General features: G+C 40.2%; 3 protein-coding genes across 5 annotated transcripts in view; all 3 read left to right on the plus strand.

Moving 5' to 3' along the window:
• Positions 1 to 1,699: 1,699 nt before the first annotated feature.
• LOC142950749 (CD276 antigen-like) overlaps positions 1,700 to 15,253 on the plus strand; it is a 56,651-nt gene continuing 43,097 nt past the window's right edge. The window contains exons 1-2 of one of the 2 annotated variants that reach the window (XR_012954494.1): positions 1,700 to 1,837; positions 2,065 to 2,351. Coding sequence is in view for 1 of the 2 variants with exons in the window: in XM_076092346.1 (XP_075948461.1) it covers positions 1,789 to 1,837 (49 nt within the window). In the remaining variant the exon portion in view is untranslated. Of the gene's footprint in view, positions 1,838 to 2,064; positions 2,352 to 15,253 lie in introns of those variants that run through there. The other variant, XM_076092346.1, reaches the window with a different exon arrangement.
• On the plus strand, positions 4,426 to 15,027 carry LOC142950745 (guanine nucleotide-binding protein G(q) subunit alpha-like). 2 transcript variants are annotated; one of them, XM_076092340.1, is made up of 10 exons: positions 4,426 to 4,620; positions 6,105 to 6,160; positions 6,388 to 6,750; positions 6,935 to 9,793; positions 10,866 to 11,050; positions 12,371 to 12,525; positions 12,737 to 12,865; positions 13,191 to 13,320; positions 13,633 to 13,786; positions 14,164 to 15,027. In XM_076092340.1, exons 4-10 carry the CDS (start codon positions 9,658 to 9,660, stop codon positions 14,352 to 14,354), a joined length of 1,080 nt encoding a protein of 359 aa, XP_075948455.1. In that variant the 5' UTR covers positions 4,426 to 4,620; positions 6,105 to 6,160; positions 6,388 to 6,750; positions 6,935 to 9,657; the 3' UTR covers positions 14,355 to 15,027. The 2 variants fall into 2 exon arrangements, with proteins under 2 accessions (XP_075948455.1, XP_075948454.1); XM_076092339.1 differs by having other exon boundaries at positions 4,427 to 4,620; positions 6,932 to 9,793.
• LOC142950747 (uncharacterized) overlaps positions 4,627 to 15,253 on the plus strand; it is a 58,000-nt gene continuing 47,373 nt past the window's right edge. Inside the window, exon 1 of the mRNA XM_076092343.1 lies at positions 4,627 to 4,795. The gene's annotated coding sequence lies outside the window, so the exon portion shown is untranslated. The remainder of the gene's footprint in view (positions 4,796 to 15,253) is intronic.

Below are 15,253 nucleotides of genomic sequence, written 5' to 3' on the forward strand. Positions count from 1 at the left end.
TGATGTCAGTTTTGGTATTTTGATGCTTTAACAGCGACATGAAGTTTCCTTTAGTGTTCAGTGTAGTGATGCAATACATCGATTACTTTAACAACAAATGGACTGAAATTGTAATTGTTAAGACACAACTCTAGTTTTAGTTTTGAAGTGAACTGAGTTCTTCCTGTCTGAACACACAGAACATCTCTACTGTTAAAAACAACCGGCTGTATTCTAATGAGCCGTTAGTGACACCTAGTGGAGAAGAAAGGTAACAACATGGTGACATGCTGGTGAATGCTTTCACTTAAACTTCTGGAGAATCTGTTTTTTTTGGGGGTCAAAACCTCTATTGAGATCAAAAACAATTACAATGGAGACTTTTTATTTTTCATTTCAATTTAATAAAGAAATTAAATCATGAAAAATATGGAGAATGTATTGCATGTATTGCAAATAAAACACAAGGCCTCAAGGATGAAATATATGCACAAAATGAATTCAAGTACAGCAGGTTTTTTTTGCACCAACAGAAGATATACATTATTTGTGACAACATGGAAACAAGCGTTTTGTGCAAGAAGTGTGACTATAGAAATACTAAAGACAGAAAGTTTGACAGCTTGTTTGTAATATATTTCAATCTTAAAGCCAAACCTAGATCTTAATACTTTATTGCTGAACATCTTCGTCTTTTTCATCTCATTAAGATCCACAATCAACCAGTTAATTAATGCTAAATGCTACATTCAAATAAAACTCAAGTCCATGTTTTTGAAACATCTAAATGATCTTCAGAGGCCGACAGCAGCAGAAATAAACAGAAATAAACAGAAATAAACAGAACTCCATCGACTTCATTTGTGCAAAAATGTTTTCAACATAGAAACAATGTAACAGCTGAGAGTGACGTGATGGTCAATCATTTCTGTTAATTTTGTTAATGAAACAAACAAAAGGGGCTGATCCTTACACCCAGAGGGAGTCAAGGACACTAATACTTTGTTAAGTGTCTTCATTGTGCTTTATAGTTCTGATACCAACACAATAAAAAGGGCAGTTTGTGATGGCGATTGGCAGGAAGATGTTCATTGACTCACCACACAAGGGCCAATCATTTACAAGAACAGATTGTAAAACATGAAACGTATTAATGAAGGCACAATAAACAGAAAGGGCACAATTAAAACATGGACCTAGAGCATGAGTTTTAAACAAACCAGACATATTACAGTAATCAGCGTTGCATATGTGTCTGACCTAAATACCAAAAAAGAAATGATTCATTTAAATTATTTTTTTTGAGTTTTTGTTTGTTGTGTTTTGTTTGTAATATGTATAATAAGCATCATTTAGTATCACTACTGAGAATTTAACAAACATAAAAACATGACGTAGATAGGTTTGCAGTTTTCAAGCTGTATATTTAAATATCATCTCTTACACACATGAAGATAAAGTTATGAACACCGGCTGAATATCTATTATCAGAATCATTATAACTGTGTTATAACTGCTGCTGTGTAAAGAGAATACTGCTGTTAACAAGAACCTGATGTGTTTAAAGTGTTTACAAACCAAATGTTATTGACCTTTTGTTCATATAGCAGTACTTTTAAAATAAAAGTGCGCAATAAACTACTTCTGAATTCATTATTGAACTTTGTGCATAACAATGAGATTAATCGCAGAAAATCATGCGAAAAAAAATTGTTGCAGAGACCACAGACAGACTGTAGCTGGTGTCTCTTGAACTGTGATGTGATGTGTTGATGACTCTGGTCCTCTGTCTCCTCTCACAGGGAGAAGATGATCCGCAGCATCCTGCTGCTCATCACACTGACCTCCTGTGTCTCTGGTTAGTTCACAGCTTCACTTTGTTCTCCACACAGACTCAACACACCTTCAGCCTCACTAACACACTTCAACATGACTCTAGTTATTGTTACAATCATGCACCTTGTTCATACCTTTGTGTCTCTAAAGCTCAGCATCAGTAAACATCTCCAGGTGGAGTTTAAAGGCTCTCATGTTAACGTTGTCAGTTTGTCTGCTCCTCACTCTCCCTCTCTGTCTCCTCAACAGGACCATTAGTAGTGGATGTGACACAGAGCTCCTATCAGGCAGTGGAGAACCACGACGTCACTCTGGAATGGACCTTCAACACCACAACAGACGGTTCCTTCAAGTCCATTAATATCATCTGTGAGATGTTAACTGATCTCAGACCCTTCGTCCTGTTTCATCTTCATGAAGGTGTCGAGGTTCCAGAGTCTCAGCATGAACAGTTTGCAGGACGAGTCCAGTTTGACAAAGACGTCCTCAGAGAAGGACGACTCAGACTCCACATGTCCAGACTCAGGACTGATGACTCAGGTCTTTACCTGTGTACAGTGCTCACAGGTGATGGTGAGAGATTAAAGAAATGTCACCTCAACGTCACAGGTGAGTTGATTCAGTAGAAGTTTCCTGGACTAAAAAGAACCTGATTATTGTCGTTACACTTCCTTCTTACAGGATCTGTGAAATATGTTCCAGTTTAATCTGTTGAGGACGTTTAGTTGATGTTGTAGTGAGATGTTGTTTCTTCTCATCAATGACTCAGACTTGTTTGGTCTCTTTACAGCAGAGAGGGATCGGCCCAAACCTGAGACACCAAACTCATCAAGTGGAGGAAGAGATGCTTCAACGACAGGAAGTCCATCACAACCAGAGAGTCCAGGATGGATCGGCCTCTACTGTGTTCTGGGACTGATAGTAGGAGGAACTCTGCTGAGTGTTTGTTACTATCTGTGTAGAAAACATTCAATGAATCACTCTCAGTCAACAGAACCAGATCCAGTGATTCTCTCCTAATAGACAACAATGATTCTAGTCTCTCAGAGGTCAGAGGTCGGGGGTCCAAAGCAGCGTCTGAAGGACTCGTTGTGATGATTTGATGTCTGAATGAGCTGCTCAGTCACAGCTGGTCGTAGCGGAGTGAGAGGAGTTATCTATGGTCTTCATTGAAATACTGCTGAGGAGCATGAATGTCTTGTAAACTCTGGCCTTTTACATTTTATTTTATGTTTGTCTGTTACAGATATCTGTTATTTACTGTCATACATTTCATTGTATATATGTTTTAAAGTCAAGCTCATAAATGAACCTTTATATTTGTAGTGACCGTTGCTTCCCAATAAAAAAGTCACTACGGTTGCTGTAATGCTTGTTCTGACGCGCGCCATAAATAACAAAGTCCAGTTTCGAATATAGGCATTTTATTTCTCTCATAATCAGAGTTCACCACTTTCTCTTCAGTTATCCATTTCTCCTCATACCAATAAATCATAACATTTGCATTCATTAAATCTTCACGGTCAAAAACTGTTTGCTTCTACCTATTAGCAACAACCTGTGTCCAATGACCCCACTGATTATATTACCTGTGGCCTGATTCACACCAGCACTACGCCCCCATGTGGTGGGAGGTTGTACAAAACAAAGACAACAAAATGGCTCTTACAATATTGTTTTACCAGCAGACTGTTTGAAGCTCTCACATCTCTGAACACCATCACAGCACATTCACAGTCAGGAGTCATCAGATACACTGACCACATGCTGTGAATCTAAACGGCTTCTCACATGAAAACTTATTAAAACTTAATAACTTAGTAACAGTACTCAAAACGTTCTCGTGATGTGAAACTGTCTGAATGTGCAACATAAGCAGGAACAATATAAATGTTGTACTAGTTTCCCTCTGAGGTAGAAGTGCACCGAGCTGCAAGTCCTTTGAGTTGAGCTGCTGTTGTGTTTGTATGATGAATATGGAGTTAATGATTTAATTAATGTGTGAGACTATATGAGGAGATTTGTTTCCTGCTGCTTTCCATAAATGTAAAGTTGATGCTGATATTATATTTTTATAATGAGTATTAGTTTATGGATTGTTTTCTAGATTTACTGTTCATCGTATTTGTTCTAAATAAGTGAATACAAATAAGATGAAACATGATGATTGTCTATATTCATTCACATCCACATGAATCCCACTGATGTCATGGTGTGAAACATGACATCATCAGTTTCAAATGAAAGTGTTTTCTGTTAGTTTCTGTTTTAAACAGGTCTAAAGGTCTTTTTCTTAAATATTATGACTTTATTCTCGTAATAGTAAAACTTCTTTCCCTCTCAAAATATGACAACTATTCTCCACTTCCCAGAGAACACAAACATGTGATTTATGTTTTAAATGTGCAGAAATATTGCTGAAACAAAGATGTAAATATTAAAGTCCAGAGGTTCATAGATTCATTAGAAACAATTCACACATGTATCACTGAGGGGAACGCTGGAGGAGAACACATTCAATATCAATTATTATGAAAATATTCTCACAATTGTAAACAAACACGCTGCTCCACATCCTCTGGACCACACAAGCTGAGGAATATCACACACCCCCAAATCCACATCACGTGATCACAGCTCCTTTTAGACTGCAGACCGTCGCAGTCAGGGAGCTTCTTCTAAACATTCTAGAGGAACGACAGGAGGCTCATCTTCCTCCATAACAGAAGTGTGATGAAGATGTTCTGTCTGGAGTTATTGATCCAGTGAATCATTGATGTGTACAGACTCAGCGATGACTTTAAGGTAGGCTCCATCTTCTCTACTTTAAACCTTCAGTCCTCACCACGGACTCCAACCTGCGGACCCGCAGTTCATAACTTCATAAATGTTTATGTTTAATATGTTGTTTATGTTTAATATGTTGTTTTTAAGCATTCGTCTCGTTTGAGATGATCTGCGTCACTTCTGGAAAATGAAAGTGAGCTATTTTTTGGGGGGGGGGGGGGGGGGGTGGGCGGGGTCATTTCTCAGCAGCCTCCAAATGGTAAACAGGAAGTGACATCAACAGTGACGTGCTGTTAGCTCCGATCTGTAGGCTACTTGTAGTTTGAAGACCCCGTTCGGATTTATTTACGTGTGTTTGTAAATATACATTCTAACCGGGTGGCCTCTAGATTTGTCAACAAACACCACGTTTTGTATTAGTCTCATGTTGTGCAACGAAGCTTTAATTTAAAAACATATCTTGTGTGGTTGATAATAACAATAAAAATAATAATAGTAACGCTTAATTATACAACATATATATATATGTATATATACATATATATATATATATGTATATATATACATATATATATATATATGTATATATATACATATATATATATACGTATATATATATATATATATATATACGTATATATATATATATACGTATATATACATACGTATATATACATATACGTATATATATATATATATACATATATATATATATATATATACATATACATATATATACATATATATACATATATATACATATATATACATATATATACATATATATATATACATATATATATATATATACATACGTATATATATACATATATATACATATATATACATATATATACATATATATATATATACATATATATATATATATACATATGTATATATATACATACATACATATATACATATATATGTATATATATGTATACATATATATACATATATATCTATATATATGTATATATATATATATATATATATGTATATATATATATATATATATATATATATATATATATATATATATATATATATATATATATATATATATATACATATATACATATATATATATATACATATATATACATATATATGTATATATATATATATATATATATACATATATATACATATATATGTATATATATATATATATATATACATATATATGTATATATATATATATATATATATACACCAACTTTGCTTTTCAATTTTGGTCTACAAACCACCATCTCATCAACTGATTCTGGCTGGATCCCCTGTTAAAAGACGACAAAGACTGTCAACCTGTGTACTTGAAAATGCTTCCTTATAATCTTGAACAAATCCGAGCCTAGCTTTGAATCCTGGAACCTGGATCCGAGACTGATGCCAGGTCTGCAGTCTGTCTCTGCACGAAACGGGACAGACTGTAGCTGGTGTCTCTTGAACTGTGATGTGATGTGTTGATGACTCTGGTCCTCTGTCTCCTCTCACAGGGAGAAGATGATCTGCAGCATCCTGCTGCTCATCACACTGACCTCCTGTGGCTCTGGTTAGTTCACAGCTTCACTTTGTTCTCCACACAGACTCAACACACCTTCAGCCTCACTAACACACTTCAACATGACTCTAGTTATTGTTACAATCATGCACCTTGTTCATACCTTTGTGTCTCTAAAGCTCAGCATCAGTAAACATCTCCAGGTGGAGTTTAAAGGCTCTCATGTTAACGTTGTCAGTTTGTCTGCTCCTCACTCTCCCTCTCTGTCTCCTCAACAGGACCATTAGTAGTGGATGTGACACAGAGCTCCTATCAGGCAGAGGAGAACCACAACATCACTCTGGAATGGACCTTCAAGACCACAACAAACAGTTCCCTCAAGTCCATTAATATCACCTGTAAGATGTTAACTGATGTCACATCATCCTTCATCCTGTTTCATCTTCATGAAGGTGTCGAGGTCTCAGAGTCTCAGCATAAACGGTTTGCAGGACGAGTCCAGTTTGACAAAGACGTCCTCAGAGAAGGACGACTCAGACTCCACATGTCCAGACTCAGGACTGATGACTCAGGTATTTACCTGTGTAGAGTGAACACAGGTGATGATGAGAGATCAAAGGAATGTTACCTCAACGTCACAGGTGAGTTGATTCAGTAGAAGTTTCCTGGACTAAAAAGAACCTGATTATTGTCGTTACACTTCCTTCTTACAGGATCTGTGAAATATGTTCCAGTTTAATCTGTTGAGGACGTTTAGTTGATGTTGTAGTGAGATGTTGTTTCTTCTCATCAATGACTCAGACTTGTTTGGTCTCTTTACAGCAGAGAGGGATCGGCCCAAACCTGAGACACCAAACACATCAAGTGGAGGAAGAGATGCTTCAACGGCAGGAAGTCCATCACAAGCAGAGAGTCCAGGATGGATCGTCCTCTACTGTGTTCTGGGACTGATAGCAGTAGTATAGGAACGCTGCTGGGTGTTTGTTACTATCAGCGTAGAAAACATCCAGTGAATCACTCTCTTTTACTAGAACCAATGATTCTCTCCTTACATTACAGTCATTTATCTCTCCTTGTAGACTCAGATGAATCTAGCTCTCAGAGGTCAGAGGTCGGGGGTCCAAAGCAGCGTCTGAAGGTCTCGTTGTGATGATCTGATGTCTGAATGAGCTGCTCAGTCACAGCTGGTCGTAGCGGAGTGAGAGGAGTTATCTATGGTCTTCATCTTGTCCTTCATCCTCCTCTTCTTGAAAAGCTCAGTTTGTTAATGTTTGTAACGATAACTTACTCAGATGAAAACATTAGCAATGAATCACGTGACTTATTAACAGCTTTTAGTCACAGTAACTATTAACAGTAAAAGTATTAATACAGTATTCCTGCATTCAAATGTACTTTAAGTGAAGCATAATGTGTTTAAATGTGCTGAACATTTGTTACAAGGCGGCGCTTTCCTTTCTGATATGATGCTGGTTCATTTCATGTAGAATTATTCACGTCATATTCTAATTGTTGTATTTGTGAGTAAAGTCTGGATGTGCAGCATAACCAGAGACATTAACCCAGAGCATGAATCCTGCTGACTTTGGTGACCCTCAGACTTCCCTGTTAGCGCCACCATGAGGCCAACATTCTTGATTCAGATGGAAATATCTCAACTATCAGATGAATGAACATGAAATTTCATGCAAAATCACTACTTGGTGTATTTGTATTGCACACTTTGACACTCTGAGCTACAGTGCAGACAGACAGCATTTTAATGCCTCAACAGCAGACAGCTGCAGAGGGAACACGTGAATGAGCATTACTTTATAAGGGTTAGAGTCACTCTGTAGCACTAGAGGGAGTCACACAGTGTCAAACTGTTTTATGAATACATATTTAAATTGGGACTTGAGGAAAGTGAGTGAAACATTTTTTGTCTCTCAGTAATCTGTACAAATATGTATTTACTTCTGATGCTCAAATTTCGTGTATGTGTATATGTATATGTATATGACAACTCTAATAAATTATATTCTACATCTAATTTCTATGACAGGCATCAGTTTATGTAAAGGATCATATTTACCTTTTAAAAAAGCATCACAAGTTTCTGAGCAGCATTCTCAGAGTATATTATATATTATTAAACTACCAACAGTATGTAAATAGTTGAAAATTATCAAAACTATAAACATCTCGTGCAGTAAAATGCAACATATGTGGTTATGATTTATTCATGTTGTAAAATAAAAGTTAGGACGTGTTTCACAGTAGAAGCATCGTACATTTCATTCTGCTTGTTAGAGCCGCTGTACTATATATAGTACATACTATATACATAGTATATATACACTATGTATAGTATATATATACTATGTACGTGAAGAATAAAGCAAAACATTAAATATAAAAGAAGAGAGAGATTAGAACGGAGTCGGAGAAGTTTAAACAACTTTTAGTTGGATTGTTTATCGAACCGTAAGAACTTTATATTAAGTGAAGACGTTTGGACTCAACAATTTAGAAATGTGCTGAAAGGCTTCACCATAGAGCATCCTGGGTAATAAAGTGTATTATTCAATTTAAAAAATACTACAAAAAATGTTTCATTTTGTGTTGATTCTGTCGCCCCCTGTGGACTAAAGTGGTAGTGTCTCTGAGCACCAGAGTCTCTTTAGAAAACCTCTCATGTTACTGCAGCAGGTCTGACAGTCTGCTCCTCTCAGTCCTGGTTCTGGTTCTCCCGTGCCTCCCTTCCCTCCAGCGGGTCCAGCATTACGTCCTGGGTCTCCAGCAGCGTGGTGGACCGGTCTCTGCTGGAAGATCTGGGTCTGTCCACGGTGGACCGGTCTCTGCTGGAGGATCTGGGTCTGTCCACGGTGGACCGGTCTCTGCTGGAGGATCTGGGTCTGTCCACGGTGGACCGGTCTCTGCTGGAGGATCTGGGTCTGTCCACGGTGGACCGGTCTCTGCTGGAGTCTGAGCTGAAGGAGGTTCTGGTGAACCTGCATGAGTTCATCTGGTTTCACCAGAATGCGACCTGGTGGCTCCGATGACGAGCATTAAGAATAACTCTATAGAAACAGACCATCTTCTCTCTGATGGTCTCTGTACTGATGGAGGTCTGATAGAGGATCAGGACTACACTGAGACTGGTTCAGGACCAGTTAGAAGTTCATCACAGTCACTTAAATTCTACTATGTCTGCTGTTTTATAACTCCTGCTTTGGTAGGAGGACATTTAGGGAGGATTCTCTGTGTACCCAGAGGAGGGGGGGGGGGGGGGGGCATGGTTTCCCATCAGAGCACATCCCTCTGTCACATGGTCCACCCAGGAGAGAGGACCAGACAAACAACTGGACCCAGAGGACGTGAGTACAGAGTGTCTCCCAGTAGAGGAAGCAGAGTGTCTTCAGGACAGGAAGCAGAGTGTCTCCCAGGACAGGAAGCAGAGTGTCTCCCAGGACAGGAAGCAGAGTGTCTCCCAGGAGAGGAAGCAGTGTCTTCAGGACAGGAAGCAGAGTGTCTTCAGGACAGGAAGCAGAGTGTCTTCAGGAGCGATGACTCTGAGCTCCGTGGGGGCTTGCTGCCTCAGCCCGGAGGCCGGAGAAGCTCGCCGGATCAACGATGAGATCGAGAAGCAGCTCCGCCGCGAGATGAGAGACTCCAGACGGGAATACAAGCTGCTGCTGCTCGGTGAGGGACGAAGAAATACTCCTACTGCACAAAATACTGCATTCAAAATGTTTAAAGTATTAGCAAGTAAATGTACTTACAGACAAACTCACATCACTACATATGTTATACTGTAGGATTACTATTACTGATGCAGCTACATGTTGATGTTGTTGCTCTTCTTAAATATTTCATATTCTGTTTTTATATCATTGCATTCATTTATTAAATTATTGTTTTTATGTAAAATCCCAATCTGTAATATAGGAACTATAGCTGTTACATACTAATAATAATACAATAATAATAAATAACTATTTATAAAACACTTCATACAAGAGATGAAGCTCAAAAAAATTAATATATATCTAATGTAAATAGACAATAAAAAGGGAGTGGATGCTGAAATATTTGAGTTAACAACGAGACACAGATGTTCCATCTTCTTAAAATGTTTCTCTGTGACTCTCAAAGCGTTTGTTAACTTCTCTCACAGACGTTTTCAGCCACTGTTCTGTTTACGTTGAACCATCGCCTGCTAACAGCTAACAGCTAACAGCCGACTCACTCACACCAAGCAGAACTTAAGTCAAGTAGATATCTTCTCTCCTCACATCTTTAACGTTTCACCGGGCAGCTATAACCCCAAAAGCGTGTTTAACGACTGTTTATGACGTCTTTGAACAGACAACGTATGCGAGCGGTCGTCCTCCTGCCTCCAACTGTTCTGTTGTGCAGTAAAGATTTTAACTTTAGGTGTTAATGAGAAATCAAAGTTCTTTCTCTGTTATTTGAATCTCTGCTTCTCATTTTGCAGCTTCTGGCTCCTTAAATACATTCAGCTTGGTCGGGTTCTTCTCGTTCAGACTTTTACCGGCAGACACCGTTAACGTGACACAATGCTGCTGGTAGAACTTGACTCCAAGTGTAAACATTAGACCGACAAGACGAAACCCAGACGATGATTATAGATGTACCGCGAGTGCAAGACTGCAGAACAGAGAGACGCTGAAGAACGCGATGTAGCTACTCTCTCTACAACACATTGGTGTGTTAGTGAGCAGTGATGTTGTGCATCTGTTGGGGGCTATAGGAACTGGTGAAAGTGGGAAGAGCACTTTCATCAAGCAGATGAGGATCATCCACGGCCGCGGGTACTCCGACGAGGACAAGAGAGGCTTCGCCAGGCTGATCTACCAGAACATCTTCACGGCCACGCAGGCCTTGATCCAGGCCATGGACGCACTGCAGATCTCCTACAAGTACGAACACAACAAGGTAGATGTTGTGTCTTTCTCTGCTGCTCCACACAGAGAAGAAGCAGGTTCGACCACACACTGTTCACCAGGAGAGTGTGTTCATGCTTCACAGTCTGACTCGCTGACAGAGCCTGCAGTGTGTTTCAGGGTGAAGTTCTTCTGCTAATTTACCGCCGTGTTTACCTTTGAGATCCTCGCTGCCGGAGAGTTTTGTCTGCTTATGTTGAAGGCTGACGTTTGGGAAGTGCACATGATGTTTGACTGCAGGAATGTAAAGACGGGTTAGTCCTGAGTCAGTTACACGTAGGAGACCAAGCAGGAAAGCGAGACAGAGAACTCCTGTTAATCACACAGGAACCCGTCCCTGTCAATGGGGACATATGTGCTGATGCACACAAACATGCTACATTAGTTAAAGTTCCAGGTCAGCATGAGAAGAGTCCACTTCCTGTTTTATAAGAAAACAGCAGGAGGAAGGGGGGGGTTATGTGGTCGTCTTGAACCTTTGGCAGCATTAACTAATGGTGCCTTCCAATTAGGGCCGTTTAAAAAGGTAGGATTCCGGTACCAATACCAGCACCCTTATACAAATAGAACCTTAAAGGTTATCGAGTACCGATACCCAGACATAGTTCCAATACCCACACTATTTAGTATGCCAGAAAGATATTCATGTCAAATGCAGTATGTCAAAAAATACCAGGATGTCCCACTGCACCCAGTCCCATTCTGCAGTCTTCAAACCAGCATGGGAAGCCCAACATACGTCACATCGACTGAGCTGTCGAGAGAGCACCGACAGCCTGATGACTACTCACTGACATCTCAATAAAAGAGGAACACATCCTGTCAGATCCAGATGAAGGCTACATGCAGCTTTCAGACCACGTCCTTCACTGTACGATGTCAGACTAATTGCCTACAATCTAGAGTTAAATATAACACAGACACATTTCTACAAGATGTGCTGTTTGTATTTTAACAGGAAGTGACTCATGTCTGGTTTTAGGACTCAACATGGGGTAGTGTTGCACTTCAGCCTCTTGTGGCCGGAATGAGTATTACAACAACACACACTTCTCTGTTCATGTGGCAACACTTTTCTCCTCACTTGTTTCACAGATTTCATTTTTATTAAAGGAAACTACAAAGATTATCCTGCAAAACCTTGGTTTTCTCACACAAAAAAACTAATTCGTACTTTCCTCTCAGGGTTTCCGTACATTCATCTGTCGTGGGATTTAATAAACCCAGTGACATCAACACGTCCCTGATCTTTAACAACACTACAAGAGCACAAACATGATGTCATAGATCCATCTGTATATCTGTCGTGCAGGCAAACGCCAGCATTGTCGGCGGCGTCGATGTGGTGAGGGTGACCACATTAACGAGCCCTTACGTGGAGGCCATCCAGAGCCTGTGGACCGACCCGGGGATTCAGGAATGTTACAGTCTGAAGAGGAAATACCAGCTGTCAGACTCCGCTAAATAGTGAGTGTAAACAGAAGCTATGACTCCTCAGACAGTCAAATATGTTCTAGTGTTTCATCCGTCTGCTGTCTGCTTAATGCACCCAGAAGGCTCAGTGTTGCTCCATTTAAGGTTGTTGACTAAAGTTTAAATTGTCCCTGATAGTGAAGTCTCCTCTGTCCTCACTCTCACCGGTTTGCATCTTCTTAACTCCGTCCTCCTGTTTCAACAGCTTCCTGAATGACATACACAGAATTTCTGATGCTTCTTATCTGCCAACCCAGCAGGATGTCCTGCGGGTCAGGGTGCCCACCACGGGGATCCTAGAGTACCCCTTTGACCTGGAGAACGTGGGCTTCAGGCGAGTGTTTCAGGTCGTCGTTAGGTTTTATGTAGCAGATTTAAATTTGGGTAAAATGTCTCAGGTGTAGCATTAAAGCATGGTGGGATTAGCAGCGAGCTAACTAGCGGAAAGCTGTTTTAGCAATAAGTCAATTTCCTGTCGATATTATGATGCGAGACTAGATATCATTTATCATCTTTTGGTTATTGTAAATATGTGAGACCCTCATAGTCTGAAGTCATCATATTCAATGATCCATTTAATAAACACAGCCCGGCCCTAAATACCAGGAATATGACTGTAAAGTGTTAATATGAAGATGTGTTTGAATCTGTGGCTGCAGGATGGTGGATGTGGGCGGCCAGCGCTCGGAGAGGAGAAAGTGGATTCATTGTTTCGAGGCGGTCACTTCGATCATGTTCCTGGTGGCGATCAGCGAGTACGACCAGGTCCTCGTCGAGTCCGCCAAGGAGGTGAGACGCCGACGAAATAACTAATTACAAGCTGATCTCCTCCGATAAGGGACGTTGTGTCATTTAAAGCCAAAACTGTTTAGGTGGAGATGACCTAGATTTCTAGTGGAGCACTCGTCTGGTTTCTCTTCCTGGACACACTGATAAACCGTTGAAGCAGTGCGCACAGTTCACCTGCAGAGGGAGCTCTTTAGTCACTCTGCTCAACAAAGTGAACCTCTCACACAGACAATCACTGCTGAAGTCCTGCTGTGTAACACGATGTGTGATTCCATATCTCTGCTCATGCTCAGATGTTTGTGTGTCTCAAAGAACCGCATGGAGGAAAGCATGGCTTTGTTCCAGACCATCATAACCTCCGGGTGGTTCCACCTGTCCTCAGTCATGCTGTTCCTCAACAAGATCGATTTACTGGAGGAGAAAATCCTGCACTCGCATCTGGTCGACTACTTTCCTGAATACGATGGTGAGAGGAAAGGAAACATGCAGCTGAGCATGCTGGGACTTCTGTTTTGAGTATCTTATAGTCGTCTAATTAAACACCTCCGTCTGTTGTTGGTTCACTTAGAATTGATGCGTCTATAAGGGACACTACGTATTATTTTTTTAAGAAGAAAAGTTTAATATATCAGCAATAAAACACAACCTGGTTTAAGTACATCAGCCACATACATCCAGTACAGCTGCTGCAGCTCTGAATTGATCCACGGTGTGTTTAAAGGTCTTTCTTGTGACTTTTGAAAGAGGACATCATGTTATATTGCAGTGTGAGCCAGTCTGATATTCTTGAGGTACCACAGTGTCTTTAATGTGCCGTCTCTGCCCCTCGTCTCCTTCCACCAGGTCCCCAGAGGGACGTCAAAGCAGCACAACAGTTCATCTTGGATAAGTTCGTCAGTCTCAACCCCAACGAGAAAAGAATCATCTACTCCCACTTCACCTGTGCCACGGACACAAACGACATTCGCTTCGTCTTCAGAGCGGTGAGGGACCACATCCTGTGCAGCTACCTGATGGACTACAGATTTGCTTAAAGAAAGATGGTGCTGTAGGTCAGCCGGCAGTGAACCTCACACAGGAAATTGAGAAGCTTTTGATCAAAAGGACCCTTTGAAGATGGATCGATGTAATGAAGTGTCCTGATGAATATAACTGCCTCAGTGAGGAGTCAGAGAGATCAGGAGGAGAATGGACATTGAACTGATTGCCGTGGTCATTTGGGTGGTACAACAAGTAATGGCTACCGTTAATAGTTGACAGCACATGTCAGTGGGGCCATTAAGTGCTTCACTCCGCCGATAACGGACTTCTGTAGGTCTCAGACTAAACAGAAACGCCACCTTTACTACACTGAAACCCCACTTTATTACTCTGCACGCCCACCTCACTACATGTGTAACACACTTTACTACCCAATACCACACTTTACTGCACCCTGTGAGATGACTTCCAGGATTAACAGGAACTTTACAAGTATGCAAAATGAAAGTGGGTGGAGCACAGCGTAGATAAAAAAGGTATACAATCAGGGAGCACCCTGTACTAATATCATATAATGTCATTACATAGTAAACGGAGCTTTGAGATCAGACTTGAGACATCGTGAATCAAAGATCCACAGATCTATGAAAAAAAAATATCTGTTCTTGAATAAAAAGCATTTCCCTAAAAGGTTTGGTGTGATTTAAACATGTTTCAATGGTTACCTACACATATCTAAAGAGTCGACTGTTCTGGTCAGATACTCATCTCCAGAGTCTCTCTGTACAGCCTCTTCAGTGATGAGTTTCATGTTGAATTCTTCTGTCGGCTAATATAAGGTTTTATATTCACGGTTATATAAACTCATGCGTTGGTGAGAGGATTGCATCTTTGACATTACCAACATCAGACAGGACTCAGCCGAGTCGAGGACTCGTCACAACATAAAAGT

This window comes from Anarhichas minor, unplaced genomic scaffold (genome assembly GCF_050575085.1).
Source record: "Anarhichas minor isolate MPS153535 unplaced genomic scaffold, ASM5057508v1 ptg000016l, whole genome shotgun sequence".
In the NCBI taxonomy this organism is placed as follows: domain Eukaryota; kingdom Metazoa; phylum Chordata; class Actinopteri; order Perciformes; family Anarhichadidae; genus Anarhichas; species Anarhichas minor.